General features: G+C 48.4%; 1 protein-coding gene across 1 annotated transcript in view; it reads left to right on the top strand.

Annotated features, from left to right (window-relative positions):
- The first annotated feature begins 503 nt into the window (after positions 1-503).
- NOC2L (NOC2 like nucleolar associated transcriptional repressor) overlaps positions 504-15,313 on the top strand; it is a 52,349-nt gene continuing 37,539 nt past the window's right edge. The window contains exons 1-12 of the mRNA XM_086475994.1: positions 504-523; positions 746-913; positions 1,598-1,600; positions 1,760-1,928; positions 2,481-2,591; positions 3,250-3,370; positions 4,536-4,626; positions 6,129-6,207; positions 8,164-8,274; positions 10,060-10,173; positions 10,857-11,045; positions 13,347-13,486. Coding sequence (XP_086332120.1) covers positions 504-523; positions 746-913; positions 1,598-1,600; positions 1,760-1,928; positions 2,481-2,591; positions 3,250-3,370; positions 4,536-4,626; positions 6,129-6,207; positions 8,164-8,274; positions 10,060-10,173; positions 10,857-11,045; positions 13,347-13,486 — 1,316 coding nt within the window. The remainder of the gene's footprint in view (positions 524-745; positions 914-1,597; positions 1,601-1,759; positions 1,929-2,480; positions 2,592-3,249; positions 3,371-4,535; positions 4,627-6,128; positions 6,208-8,163; positions 8,275-10,059; positions 10,174-10,856; positions 11,046-13,346; positions 13,487-15,313) is intronic.

The raw sequence follows: 15,313 nt of genomic DNA, 5'->3' as shown, positions 1-15,313 counted from the left end.
CCGTTATACCCGCACCGCTGCCGCCGGCCCCGCGGCGGGGAGACGGGGCGGGGCGGGGGCGGGCAGGTGCGCGGCTCCTCCTCGGGCCGCGGCGGGACGGGGCTACGGCCGGCGCAGCCCCCGCGGCTGCGGTTTCCTCCCTCACCCGGATTAACCCCGCCGCGGAGCCGTGTGAGGGCTGACCACGGCACGGCACGGCTCGCCGCTGCGCCCCCCCCCCGCCCCCGCCGTTAAATCCCACCGGGCGGCGGGGGAAGGGCAGCACGCCCGGGCCCGCCCCGCCGCTCACTCACCGGGTGCGGGGACACGCGTGGCACCGGCCCCGCTGAGGCAGCCCGCGGCCCGGCCGCCGGAGCGGGGGGGGGGGGGGGGGGGCGGCGGGAGAGCCGCGGGGGGGGGGGGGCGGGCGGGGGCGGGGCCAGGGCGGGGCGGGGGCGGGGCCAGCCCTCCCCGCGGCACGCTGGGAGCGGAAGTGGCGGCCGCGTTGCAGCGAGGCGGGCAGCATGGCGGCCGCCGGTAAAAGGTGAGCGGCGGCGGCGGCGCTTTGCGGGCGGGGGAGGGTGCGGGGATCGGAGCGGCTGCGGGTGGGGGCATTGCCGGGGAGACCCGTGCGGCGCCGCCGGCCCAGGTGCGGCTCGGCAGCCCCACGCTGCCGGCCTCAAGGCCGCCGTGGGCGGGCAGGCCCGGCGCTGCCGGCCCGGCTCCCCGCTGAGCTGCTTTCCCCCCCTCTCCTCGCCGTCCCCAGGAGCCTGGCGGAGCTGAGCTTGGATGAGTTCCTCGCCGCAGCCTCCGAGTCGGAGCCTGACAGCGGTTCGGAGGAGGAGGCGGCTGCCAGGCCCGCCAAGGCGGCTGCGGCGCAGCGGCGGCAGAGCGGGAAGGCGAAGCCGACGCTCCAGGCCCGACCGGCTGCCAGGTAAGGGCAGCGTTCGTTCGTGCTCCCTCCACGCCCGCTTTGGGCGAGGCTTGGCCCATCAAGGCACGTGTTCACCGGTTGCTTGGTTGGGTTGTTGTTTCGTTTTGACGGCTTTTATAGGTGACTGCGGGACTTTGTGGCGGTATCCGTGGTAGAATGGGCTGGTTCTGGGACAAGGTGCATCAGGAGTGCCTAAAAGGGCTGCATTCAACACTGTAGTGGGGTTATAGGGTGCAGGGCAGTCAGGTTTTGGGTTGTACCTATGCCGATTCAGTAACTGCAATGGAGAAAAGCTTGTGTCTGCTTTTAATCTTTTACAAGGTGGAGTCAGGCAGAGTTTACTTTGTTTTCCTCTGTGTGTATTTGCTCTTGTTAAATGACACCGGAGCATCTGCAAGATAGAAAATGATGAAGTAGTTCTTAGGCACTAATTGGTTATTAGAAACCAAAACAATTATTTAGTACCAGGTGAGATTTTACCAAGCCTTCCTTATCAGCTTTCACTGACGATACAGCTTTCAGTATTTGTAAAGGCTTGTTGGAGTAATTCTGAGGAACAGACTTTTTTTTTCCTTTGGCAAGATGTTTTCATGACCTCTAGTTAGTTTCCCAATACAACCTGATAGCTTGCTATCAAGATTTCTTAATGATGAATGGAAATAACCTGTCACAAGTCCTTTACAGCAGGTGTTAAATGGGATAGAACTGAGGCCACAGCCCTGATAAATCCATCATCATCCAAATTAGCCCCAGGTGGGATTTAGTGCCCAGAAGTTGCTTGCTTTTGTTACAGCATCAGCAGGAGTTTGAGCAATGAATAAATGCATGTTAATTTTTACCTACCAGGAAGAAGGGAAAGGCATCTGAACATAAAGCTCAGCTCTCCCGGCTGAAGGACAAAGATCCTGAATTTTACAAGTTTTTGGAGGAAAACGATCGCACGCTGCTGAATTTTGATACTTCAGACAGTTCTGATGAGGAGGAGAGGTTGCACATACCGCCTGATACACTGGAGGTACTAGGCCCTATTTTGGAGTGGTGAAATCATTTATTTCCATGACTTAGGTGTTAAGTATTTGAGTTTCACTGCGAGACCCAAGTCTATTTGGGCTTAGAGTGGCACAGGTGATCTTTGGAGAAGCTCCTCCCCAGCCATCTGCAGGTGTGCAGGCTGGTAATCCACAAAAGTCAGCTGTGGGTTTGAACTGAGCATGAGGAGCTTGTTAAGGACTGTGGAAGCAGAGCCTTAGAGTGTATTTTCTCTGTGGCTTTGGTGTTGTGCCACCTTTCCTAATGAGGGTTTGTTTTGCCTCAAGTGATATACTGTCTCCTTGATGTTTTACATTATTGCACGTTGTATTTATGTAGCAAAGCTGCAGGGCTTAAGTGGGGTTTTTTTGAAATTGTAATAGCTCTAATTTCATACTACTTTACACAAAGTGCTGGTAACAGCGTTAATAAAATTCACTACTGCCTGCCTTCCTCTTCAGTAGCTACTCAGCAAGAGAGGTGGGGCCAGAAAAGAAGTGTATAACTCTTTTCTCAGTCTTGGTACCAACTTCTCTAGGAAGCAAGTGATGAGGATGATGAAGAAGAACATGAAACAGTCAAATGGAAGAGAGTTTCTTTAATCCCTGTGAGCTTGAAAATGGTTGAAGAATGGAAAAAAGCTGCAGAGGTGAGCAGGGAATTGGAATACAAAGCACTTGAGTAGTCTCCTTTAAATGTTCTTCCACATGTGTCACTGCCTCTAAAAGACCAACTTTCAATTTGTTCATTGTTCACAAAAATCCAGAGAGCTGTGTGTCCTATGTACAAGTTTATACTTGTAGAGCTCTTGTTGCTTCAGCATGACTTGTCTTTTCTTGGGCTGCAGGATCAGATTGCTTGCATTCCATCTGAGGGAGAAGCTAGAGAAACTTGTGTGGCTCAGAAGAGATCAGAATGGTCAACTTTGGGTTTTTTTCACCTTCTTGCTAAGCATTGTGCTTTGGCAGCTCTGATAGCTTATTTTAGTCAAGTTTTAGATATTGATGAAATCTCTTGCTGCTTCTGACTAAGGGCAGGGGAAGGTCAGATTGGATAGTTGCTTGCAGCTGGTTGATTGCTTCTCAGCCCCCAAGCAATTAAAAAGAAGCCATTTTGGAGCAGAAGGAGATCACTAGTGTCTGTTAACACTGTCTTGACATTTTTTCCTTCATGTAATGGGATGGAGCTATTTTTGCAGTTAAACTTAAAATGACCTCCAATGCTCCTGTCCCAGTAAAGTGCTTCAGAGTTTCAGAATATTGCTTGCTTTTTCTCCTCAGCAATCCTTTTTTTTTTCCTTTCTGCAGAGAAGGCTAACACCAAAACTTTTCCATGAAATTGTTCAAGCCTTTAAAGCGTGTGTAGCAACCACCAAAGGAGATAATGGCGGGGCTGATCCCAGCAAGTTTCAAGTCACTGATGCTGCAGGTGAGTTGTCACCATAGTGCTGCTGTGAGAGAAGGGAAGTCATTTGGTAGGGAAGGTTTAGCTACTGGTAGAGAGTGGGGATACTGGTAGGAGTTAACATGCCCTTTCATAGGCTTCCTTTCACTTAAGTAGCTTATCTTGTGGGGCATCTGTGCAGTGCAGGATCTCTTCTGGTGTCCCAGTGTGTAAGCATGCCTCTGGCTGGGCCTGCCTGCAGCAGCTGGGTTTGCAGACTCCCTAGAGTGAAGCTGAAGCCAGGTACTGTTTATACGCTTGTAGAGCATGTCTTTTTTGGACAGCTTTTACTGCAGCTTCTTGCTGATCCCTCTGAGAACTAATGCTGCAGTTCTATTTTAAGTCATCTTACCAAATAGCGTTCTATAACCTCTCAACAGTTCAGAGTTCAGTTGCACAGTTCAGTTCCCAGGATTACCATGCCTGTAGAACAACTGAGAGCCTCTCTGTCCTGCCTAGCCCCCTCTTGCTAAGCTCCAGGTTTTGCAGGCAGTCCTGGTTTAGGCTCGTACCAGTGTGGCTGAGCTGGGGAACATCTTTGTTAGTGTCTCAGAGGATGTGAGTTGCAGCCCGCCTACTTTTACCACGAAATTAGCAGGTGCTTTCTCACTCTTTCATCAGCTTGTTATTGTGTGCCATCTGGAGCTGGCACTGTGGGGTGGAACTGCTTAAACCCACATGTTCTCCTTAATCCTTTCTTGCCCAGAATGGGGCTTTTTATATCTCTTTCGTTGCTTTTAGTAAAATCTCATTCTTTAATGCAATTCTATGTATAGAATTCACATGATGTCTATTTCTGTGATTTTTTTTTTTTAAATTAAAAAGTGCCTTTGATTTTCATTATGTTTTGGGAGAGACTGATGGTTGTATAGATTCTTAGTCGTGGGTCAGGCTACTCTTATGCTTGGTGCTCTCTGCTCAAAGATCAAAGCCCCTGTGCCAGAAAGATGTCAGTTGTAATCTTGCTGTTTAGATAAAAAATTCTAGGGTAAGACAAACTGGTGTTTTCTGGAAGCCTGGGGAAACGCAATAGTTCTGCTATGGGAATTACTGGTTTGTGTTCCTTGGGGAGCTCTTTTCAAATTATCTCAGAAACCAGGAATGTATGGAAAATCATTTACAAATTCTCTACTGACTTTTTTTTAACCAGTGTTCAATGCCCTTGTGTCCTTCTGTGTCCGGGACCTCTTCCACTGCCTGCAGAAGCTGCTTCTTCTGAAAGCCCCAAAGAACAAGCTAAAGTAAGTCTGAGGAGACTTGAGAACTGCAGGTGAGAGAAAGCTCCTTGGGGCTTTTCAGAACTGCAGCCTGGCTGTGAAGCTGGAAAAACATGGCAGCTCTTCCCAAACACTAGCAAAGTTGCCTGATTATATTCACAGTAGTCTTAGCCAGGTTCTTCCTTTCTTCCCCTGAAGTGCATCCTTGGTTAGACTCCAGCCATTTGCAGGGGCCACATGGCTTCAACAGAAGGAAATCTGGAATTGCATATGTTTGCACTCAGGAGCACTGTGAAGGCATTGTGACGTGGTTTTCAGAGAAAGGGACCAAGCCTTCTGCCTATATGCAGGCAGAGTATCGAAGTTAATCCAGGGCTTTAGCAGCTGTAATATGCCCTGGAGTCTGGTGGTTTGAGAGTTGGATCATCTGAGTTTGAGCTGCTCACTGTTAGAGTATAGGTGGGATGGAAACAAGCATGTAACTGGACAAAGAAGGGCACAATTAATTTCTTTTTTCAGCATGGCAGCATTGGTCCAATACCTCTGTGTCCCATTTGCTGGTGCAAATTGATTTGACTAGAGAGGAGGAATGACAGTCTTGAAATCTCAGCTGCTGCCTGGGAGCTGGGAATTCTCTGGCTGTTGTGTGGGTTGGTGCTCAAAGAGTCTCAGAGTCAGGCTGGGCCCATAATTGAATGGGTATCAGCATGGCTTACCCAGGAGCAACTGGAGAAGGTGCTGGGAACTCAGTAAGTACCAGTCTGAACTCTTGCTGGATGGACCAGCACCATAGCTGGGTGCTGTGAGCCCAGTTTCATAAAACAAGCTGTGAAGTTCCCAGTATGGTTTGCAAGCTGGAGCAGCCTTGTTTAGCCCCTGTGCCCGTTTCCCACTAGACACTCACAAAAGCACTTTACCTCAGTCCTCTCTGGAGTTTCAGCTGGACACGGTTTTATTATTTGCTTCATAGTCCGAGTTCTGTTTTTTCCCATCGTTGGGTGGAGTGAGAATCGAAAGCCTTTCAGAAGTGTTTTCAGTTCCAGGGTAATTTTTGTGGCAGTTATTTTTAGTTTCCCTGTCACAGATGAAGGGAAGGGTGAGCTGAGCTTTAGATGCCTTGTTGACAGTGGTGCCTAGTCTGAGAAGTGAATTCCAGTTCTTTGTGTAAATACCAGTCTCTTTCCTCCCCAGGCCTGGCTTGTACAGACCATGTCTGAATTTTGGGGTGGCCTGGGGGGCACCACTACAAGTACAGTGTCAGAAGTTTAGAGGAGACTGAGCGTGTGTCTCACAACTAGTTTGATCCCCAAAACAGACTTTCTTGCTACAAGCCAGCCTGCTCAGTTCTCAGGCCGTGGCTGCAGAATGCCTGACTAGGAGGTAACATCAGCGTGAGAGATTCAGGTCCCCACCAGGCTTTCTGGCTGCTGTTGCTCCCTTTATCGCACTTCCAGAGATCTGAGTGCTCTGCTGGGAATTTGGTGGGGTTTTTTTTAAAGCTAAACCCAACTCTTGCTCATTTCCAGAATGGTCCTCCCTTCCACCAGCCCACTTTGGAGCAAGCTGCGGTTGGACGTAAAAGCGTACCTCAGCTGTACGATACGGGTAAGAAATTTCAGCGTGTTTGTGCTGCTGGGGTCAGTCTGTGCATCGCTGGGCTCTTGTTCAGGACATTTTGGAAGGAGGCAGATGGGCTTTTGCCATCTGTAAACAGCGCTGCTAAAAGCAGAGCCAATCGAGATGATAATTAACAAAGCAGGTAACAATGCAGCCTCAGGTGCTTTTCCCTTTACAAAGACAGTTGCTCCAGTTTGAGTGTGAGTTTCTGGTCATAATACTGGGAACTGTGGGGATTGATTTCTACGCCGCCTTCTGTAGTGGAGAATAAATAAGACTTACTGGCTGGGACAGCAGTGGGCAGAAGCAATGAGTCTCGAAGCCTTGGGCATCTGAGATTTGTGTTTCCCTGTCTTGTTTTGGAAGTGTTTGGGCTAACAATTCGGAGGTCCATAGGATGGTTGAGTCAAAATAGCCTACAAAGAAGGGCTGTGGTAACATTCTGGTGGTTCCTTCTGTCTTAATTTGTCTGACAAATTAATATTTAGGGGGCTTTAACCTGCAGTGCTGTGCTCCTACACCTTTAAATCAGTTTTTGGCACTATGGTCTTGCTGCTTCATGTAATAAATGCTAAGAAGCCTCTATGTTGATAACCTCACATATGACCTCTCCAGGTATGGTGAGGCTCCATCCCACTAGGATATCCCATCCAGCCAAAGTTGCTGATGTCTGGTGTTTCAGAGACAATTCGTGGATTATTTCTGAAGGAAATTACTGCCCCCAGTTAATTGTGGATTTTTTGAGATTGCTTCATCTTGCATCCCCCAATTTGGCATATTAAAACTGAAACAGCAGCATTGGAAAACTCGTTTTTCGGAAGTTGAGGGAAGGGTATATACAGGAAAGAAAAAGAATGTGCAGATGTCTCTTAGCTCTAAGCTGGCAGAATGACTTAGCAGAAAGAGCATTTTGATCGGTAGAGCTGCTTTTTTTTTTCCTCAAGTCGTGGTGCCTCTTGCCAGCAGCAGAAGATTGCGCTAGAACAGGAAAAGCTGGCAATGCAGTCCCAGTGAAGCGATCCCTGGTCCTGTGCTTAGTTCTGAGTGCCCTCAGTGAGAGTGTTCTTCTGGCGTGGTAGTTTCTGAACGAGATCTTCTCCTTTCCTTTCGATGTGTGAGGGTCTTTGCAAAGGAGACCTGCTCAGTCCAGAATCTTCACAGTGTGAGGAGGATGAGGAGGAAAGTTAAAAGTAGGAAAAAAAAAAGCCTCAGCTTTCAGCAGCTAGGATTGCAGGCAAGAGGGGGCACCGTGTCAGGCAGAACCTCTCTCAAACTGAAGTGACTTTGAGCTTACTGTTGTCTTCAAATCAGAAACTGCAGGTATCTCTGGGTTTTGCTGCAGCTGAACTGAGCTGAACAAACTGGAAATACAAAGATAACTGTTTCTTAATAGTTTGTCTAACCTTTTCCTTGAGCTAGTTAACCTCTTGATACCCAATAGTATTCCCAGCTTCCCATTAAAGAAAGCCTAGTGAAATCCAGTAAGTCGCCAGCTAGCTCAGATGGTCTGTTTCCAAGCCTTGTGTAGACTGAGGGTGCCCTCATCGTGCTTTGGCCATTTGTAGTGAGACGACAGAGGCGTTGGTGTCATACTGCCTGTAAGATGTCTTAAACTGTATATAGGCTTAGTGTTTGCAGTGTGCACAAAGGAGGTTTTATGTGATGAGCTCAGGTGCCATTAGCCATCCAAGTCCAGTAGCCTGAGCTCGCATTTGCCAGGATGATGTACTTTGAGGGGAGTTGTTTAACCTGCCATGTGCCTGCTCCTGTCCTCATACAGCTTTTGTGCATTTCTTTGAGCTGCTTCCTAGGGAAGGCTGGTCTTCCAGTCCTTTGGTAACACAGAAATACGTGGAAACAGCAAAATACAGATGCTTAATGGTAAAGGAAGAGGTGATGAGGTCTATGCACTAAAAGAGATTGTGTTTTGGTTTCCCTCTGTAGCTCCTGTCTTGTTTAACAGAAGCCTCGGTTGGTGCAGCGGTCCTTCAGCATGTCAGTTCCACAGTGCCTTATTATTTGTCCTTTCCAAAGCAGTGCCGTGCACTTCTCAAGGTAAGGTGACGTGCTGTGGCGTGTCATTTGAATCTGAGGTACTTTGTTTACCCCTTCAGATGAGCCTCTTGTGGTATTTGGGCTGGATCCCATGACAGCTCAGTCTCCCTTTCCTTTTGTTTTGGTCCTGGAAAGGACTCCTGCTTCTCTTCCAGGCCACCTAGGCGCCGTGAAGCGTTGTCACGCTGAGGTGAGTGGGCATGTGGCTCTGCATGTAGCTACTGCTAGTCCTCATGCAAAGTGACAGGGGGCTGTTCTGGGAAGCTGTCTGCTTCCTCATCGCAGATGGAGTAATTGCCGCCCGCGTGCTGAGTCTGTCTGCACGTCCGTGGTAGTATTTCACTCTCGAGCTGGGGGTGGAATATTTTTGCAGAAACTTAGTCACAACTGCTGAGCTCTTAAGAACAACAAAGGAGGCGTGGAAGAGCGGAAGAGGGCAACAGGGTGACATTTAAATGAAAAGCTGCAACACAACATTTAAATGAGGCTCGGAACCCTTTGACGATAAAGATGACTGGTACACAGTGATGGGAGGCACGTACACCTCATATCTGGAGGTGTAGCGGTCTGCTCACTGCTTCAGTAGGGATTTTTGAGTAGGCTTTTTCAGTCCTGCAGTTGGAATCTTTCTGATTTTTCTGTAGGGTTCATTAGTGCAGATAAGGTAACTGGTTTTTGGAGGCATCAGCCGTGATTGTGGCCCTACCGTACCAGCTGCTTCCTGACAGGGCCAGCCATGTCCAAGTGAATCTCTTTTCTGAACAGGCAAATGCTGGCAGGCCTGGGAAGAATAAAATCTATCCATTTACCTCTCAAGAAGTTGAGGGGAGAGACCAGCGTATGATTGCATTATGCAGTGCAGAGATGTGTAAGACTCAGATTAATGAGTTTACATGTCGACGGTGCACTGTTAGCCTAGACCTCTACACAGACGAACGTGCCCCTCTCCAGCTGGTGTGGGTGTCTCTTGTGATACACTGGGGGCTCGTTGTCATGTCTGTACCAGAGGGACTAAGGATATGTCTCAGCAGAAGCGCTGTCTTGCCCGGGTTCTGTCTCTGGCTCCAAACCCTGCTGCTGCTCTATCATTTGAATTAATACAGTGAATGTCCAGGGAACTGGAATTAAGTCAGAAATACCATGAGGAGATGTATCTCTGGAATTGCAGCCTGTTTGATCAGAGGGGAAAAAACACTGATAAACTCAGAAATCAAGCCCTGGTGTCCCCTTTCCAGAGACAAATAAGTCTTTAGTACCGTTCCTCGAGAAACTAGAGTTTGGCGTTTGGGCAAAAACTGGAGTGTAATTACAATGTAGTTGTATTCTTCAGAATTCAGTGCAAAACATAAAAAACCTTTTTTTTTTTTGTTGTTGGGCTGGAGGATGTAGTGCCCAAATGTGTAATACAGCGTGGTGGTGCTGTATAGGGGATGGTGACAAAGCTTTGCAAAGCCTGGGAGATTGAGTGGCGTGCACAGGCTGGTGCCTATGCTCAGAAGCTCAAATCTGTATTTAGGCATGTGAATAAAAGTGCACGTGTGTTTCAGAGATGAAAGTTTTGGACAGTGTCCTTTATAGACGGTGGAAACAACCTTGCCTTTTGTGTGGTCTCACAGCTAGAGTATGGGGACAGAATGGCTGCCAGTGCTGTTGTGACTGATTCTGTGACACATCAGCCTGTCATCTTGCTTTTTTGGTGTGAATGAGGGAAACTCAGGCCTTTCTGTAACCAGGAGGGGGCTATTTGTCTTCACTTACCTGTATCCTTTTATTTTTCTGTTCCAGCAAGCAATTAATTTGTGGAGCACAGGTGAGGAAACAGTGAGAGTACTCTCCTTCCTTGTGCTGAACAAGATCTGCCGCTACAAGAAAGAGGTGTATCTAAGTCCCTTGCTCAAGGTAAGGCTGGTACTTGCTGTGCTTTGAAGGTTTTCTTTCTTGTGCTGTATGCAAAGATCTTGGAGCGTGAGCTGCAGCCTGTTGGGTAGGGCAGGTGCTGGAGATGATGCAGGTTACCTCCAGAAAATTAAACAGGGAAGAAAGTCTGTGTTAGGTCAGAGTGATAGCCTGCTTGCTGCTGCTGTCCTTCCTGCTGGAGACACACAGGGTGTTAGCAGGGAAGGCCTCGGGTACTCATCTGTTTACTGCATGAATACTTGCCTTCTGGATTCTTGAGGGTTTTCCTCAAGTGCTGACCCACTACTCGGTGCTACTGAGCTGCTCTGATCTTTCAGCTAACAGCCCAGGTTCCCCAGCGTAGTTTGCTTAGATACCACTGTTAAAGAAGGAGAACTGTGACCAACCGTACACATGTGTGACTCAAAGCCCTCCCACCGTTCTCTCCCCTTGCAGAGAGGAGATGGTAGGGGCATCTCCAAGCTCTGGGCTGAACAGATTCTTTCTCACCTCCCCCGAAGAAGGAGCAAGCTGGATGATTATTTTTGCATATTCCTTTGGAGTGATTTGTCTTATAAAAGAAACACTTCACCCCTGATTTGGACATACCCGGGGTGGGGAAGGTTGGTAAAAGAACGTTTTTATTCTGGTTTATGCGGTTGTATCTTGTCCTCTTTCCCGCCCAGCAAATGTACATCGCCTTTGTGAAGAATTCCAGGTTCACCTCTCCCAACGTCCTGCCCATGATCAACTTCATGCAGCGCACGCTGACAGAGATGTACGCCCTGGACACCCCCACCTCTTACCAGCACGCCTTCATCTATATCCGCCAGCTTGCCATTCACCTGCGCAGCGCAATGACGCTGAAGAAGAAGGTGGGTCCCTGTCAGTGTGGAAGGAGTGTGCCCTCCTGTGGGGGATGTGCAGAGAGGGGAAAATTACAGTAGCCACTTCAGGCTTTTGGTAGTCTCTGAAGTGTCGATATTGGGGTCTGAGCTGTTTCATATCATGCCAAGGATTTTTTTTGCCAGGGGGCTGGGAGCTTCAGAGATCACCTTGTAGTTGCCTGTGTTGCTTTAGAATTTCAGCCAGGAAGGAGAGAAAAGAACTGCGGGATGGGAGTTGCTTTTCTCTCCCCAGCTTGCAAGACTTTGTGATGCACTTTCCATCTTCTGCCTCGTGCACCTTTTTTCCTGCTCTCTGAAGCTGCTGTTGGGAGCCTCTGTTGCAAAACCTTGAGGTAAAGGAGATTAGGAACCGCCCTGGTGTGTGCATTTTTCCGGTGAAGTCCATACTATTTAAAGGACTTAATTGAACAAAGCAGCTCGGACCTTTTGGAAGCAGCCCTGATCTCAGGCACCTCCAGTCTGACCTCAGAAGGCTGAGTCAGATTGCTAATCCTGGCTTTATTCATGTTTAGCAAAACAGACCCCTATAGATTAATTGTTTAGCTGCTCTCAAACGTTGCAGGGATGGTGACCAGTTAAATCTCCTGGTGGTTCAGACATGGGGATAAATGAGCAGAGATAAATGAAGTCTGGGCTGCATGTGCCCTAATTGGATTGTATTGGCTTCTTACACCCTTGGTCCTGGCCCAGACAAGAACTAAATCCACTGGATTTCACAGCTGGGGGAGGGTTGTAGGAATTTTAAATGACAACAGCACCACCAAAATGTACAAATCCAAGCAATAAGCCAATTAATTTAAATTGAGCAGCGGGTGGTTGTGGAAGGTGATTACCAGAGCAGATTGCTTATCTGTCCTGTGCAAGAGAAGCTGAGAACAGAGCTTCTTGGTGCATCTCGGTGACCTGGTGAGAGCTGGGAGAGCTCTACCATTTCCAGCTGCAGCTTAAGTCCCTGCTGCAAGGTTTGGTCCAGTGGCTGCAGTTGAGGGCTTCTGTCCTTGTTTCAGGACTGAAGGCATCTTGCTTCATCCATGGAAATGAGGAGGTGACCTGGGCCTTGAAAGTCTGTCTGAAACAAACATGACTTGGAGCTGAGGCACCTTAAGTGCAGCCTCCTGAGTTCTGGGGAACACGTGGGCCTGCAGAACTCTTTGGAAAGGGTGTTCTTAAGGACTCCTGCATGATTCTGAGCTTTTATTTAATCTGGTACTATGAGGTGCTTAAACACATGACAGGGAGAGTGGGGACTTGCCCAAACATTATTGAAAACAATGTCTCTTGGGTTGGTGCAAGACTTGACCCACACCTACCCATACTACAGGGCCAGCCTGCAGTGCTGGTTCGGTGTGTCGCTGCGTGTCAGGCACGCTGCTGGCTTATTGCCTTGTCTTTGCTGGTAACCACAAAGACTGGCTGAGAAACAGGGCTGGAGGTTTGTCAGCTCTGCTGCCTGTCATTCTTACTCTGCAATTGAAAAAATTGCAACTGTCCTGGGTTGTGTCTTTCCCAAAAGCAGGGAGGAGTGCTGGGTTGATCGTTTGGTCCTTGCTTTGACAGTGAATGTTTGTAGGAGCATCTTTAAAACGAGCGCTGACACTGCTTTTTGGTGTTAGTGGGGTTTTTGATTAATACAAGTGAGGGAAGGGAAGCTTCAAGTGGGAAGGACAAGCTGATGCCTAACAACCAAAGGAGTCTGAGTGCAGAGAGAGGAAACCCAGATGAATTCAGATGAATTTCTTGCTAGCTTGAATCTGTAGTGTAGCTTTACACACCCTTTCCCCCCCCACCTCTGGTCTGAGGTCAGAAGGCAATTCACAAGGATGTCAGAGAAAGGTACTGCTTTTCAGCCTTCCTACCTGTGGGAGGCTAGGGACTGTCCCAGGGACTGTGGGTAAAGGGAACAGTTAAAGGTTTCCTAATGCTTGGCCACATCCCACCATCTGCTGTGAGCTGGGTCATTAAATCATCCTTCTCAAATAAGCCATACTTGTAAAGAAAAGCAGTCTGTGAGTCGCTCATTATTTCCTTCAAGGCACTAACTAGTACCAAATCATAATGCTGCCAGTGCAGCATCTGAATTTGCTGGGTGATGGGCCAGCCACCAGCATCAGAGCGGCAGCTAGAATCTGAGTTATTCCTCTCTAAACGGTACACAACATCCTCCTAGAGAATGCTGGATAAAGTGAGTCCTGTAGAGAAACCAGAGCGAGCTCCTCTCAAATGCCACGTTTTCAAGTTTTTGCCTGTGTTTTTTCCCCTTTTCTGCAGGAGAACTTCCAGTCTGTTTATAACTGGCAGTATATCCACTGCCTGTACTTCTGGTGTCGGGTGCTCAGCACGATCTATCCCAGTGAGATCATGGAGCCGTTGATCTATCCTTTGACACAGGTCATCATTGGTTGTATAAAGTAAGTAGGATTTTTTTTTCTTCTTTTGGCTATACTTTCACTTGCTTGATGTGGCAGTGCAGTTACTAGGAGTTGTTACTGTGATGTGATTTGGATTTAACCTTGTGTTATTAGGAGTTGTCCGAGAGCTGGTTTTGATTGAAGTATTCCAGCTGAAGATGTGTTGTAGGCACCTGTATGTTTAGGTGGTGAGAAAGTTGTTTTGTAGGTTGTTCTTTCCTAGGTGAAATTCTCTGTGTAAGAGGAGTTGCAATCTGAATAGCCTGGACAGATTATCCTTCCAGTTGTACGAAGTGGCAAGGAAGAAACTACTGACTTGCCTCCAGGACCTAACAGTGTCAAAGTACAGAATCAGGTCCTCATCTCTAGCTCTCTAAATACAGTTAGAAGATGCATTTTTTTTGTGTGTATTTGTTAGAATTTGAAGAACTAGGGCACATTTATTGTTTCTAGTATGTCTCTGCTGAGAATTTTATCTTTTCCCATTGGTTTGTATGTTTATATATGAAATTTCTGTGCTTTGAAATGGCTGTTAATAATGTGTGTTGAGGGAATTTCTGAATCTCTAGTGATCTCTGAAATCCTGTTAGCTCTGTTAACCAGATTCTCAGCTTTAAAACACCACCCGCCTGGTCTTGAAAAACTCCCAAGTGGTGATGAAGATAAGCAGATTTAAACGATCATTAGAGTATGCATGCATCCCTCTTCCCATCCCCCATGTGCACAGGCTGCTTCCCGCTGCTGTTGTAGAGCTTCAGTTGTCCTGTGGACTAATCTAGGCAGTTTTCTACCTGTCCAGGCAGATAAATCAGCTCTCTGTGGCCAAGGAAAGGGGAATCGGGTGAGTCTCTGTAAGAGGAGCAAATAGAATTTGTTAGCATCTGTGATGGACAGGGCTGCTTGGCATGAGGCACAGTTACTGTCTGACAAGGCTTTAAAGATTTGGGAACCTGACAGGTAGGTTCTAGGCTGGAGAAAGTAGAAATAGATCCCACCCTGGCTTCCTTACTGAACCAAGCTGGTGTCCAGGGTATAAAAAGGGGGGAGGTGGGTTAGCAGATGTGGGAATGATGTGGCTCCACATGCTTCGGTCCACACACAGGCTCCCTAGTGGCTCCTTCCTGGGTATAGGCAGCCCCTTCTCAGTGTTGGTGGCCATCCAAACTGAGACTAGTGAGTCGGTCTCTGTGCCGCATCCCTGGCGTAGGCACGTCTGTAGCAACTGTTACAGAAGAGCTCTGGTTGTTTCTATTTGAGGTGAGAGGATAAAACAGTCTAGCCTGCAGGTCAAGGGTTTTTTTGCTTTGTGTACTGTTTTAGGCATTTCTGGAAGGCCCATTTAGGGGTGTGCGTCTGCTTGGGGGCTGCTTAGTACCTGACTGCAGCCAGCAGACTTCTTTGTGGAGATGGTGTGAAAGAGCTGGACCCCTCTCTTTGTGTCTCTGGGCTGCTCAGCTTTGAGGTGTGTGTGTGTTTGTGACGAGGTGGTGCGGCAGGATGCTGAGCAACACCTGGAATATCTTCTTTCACTTCTGCTCCTGATGTGGGGTAGTGCTCTGGGGCGCATCCGGAGGGTGGGAACGCTGGGAGGAGGCTCCCCTTCCCCAGTGCCTCTTGTGCCGGGAGGTGGCGCCTGGCTCCAGCGCAAGGGCAGCGATGGGAGGTGTGTGTCTGTCTGTCTGTGGGACCCGGTCGGCTCCTCATGCCACCCTGGCCTCTTATCCGAAGGGAAGGGGGAGAAACCACCATCCATCACGGGCTTTTTGCTCTGGGGAGAGACCAGGGCGGAATTTGAAACGTGATTAAACAAGAGAACTAGTACAAGAG

Source organism: Leptosomus discolor, chromosome 20 (genome assembly GCF_034619465.1).
Source record: "Leptosomus discolor isolate bLepDis1 chromosome 20, bLepDis1.hap2, whole genome shotgun sequence".
In the NCBI taxonomy this organism is placed as follows: Eukaryota; Metazoa; Chordata; class Aves; order Leptosomiformes; family Leptosomidae; genus Leptosomus; species Leptosomus discolor.
This window is presented reverse-complemented; position numbering and strand designations above follow the sequence as displayed.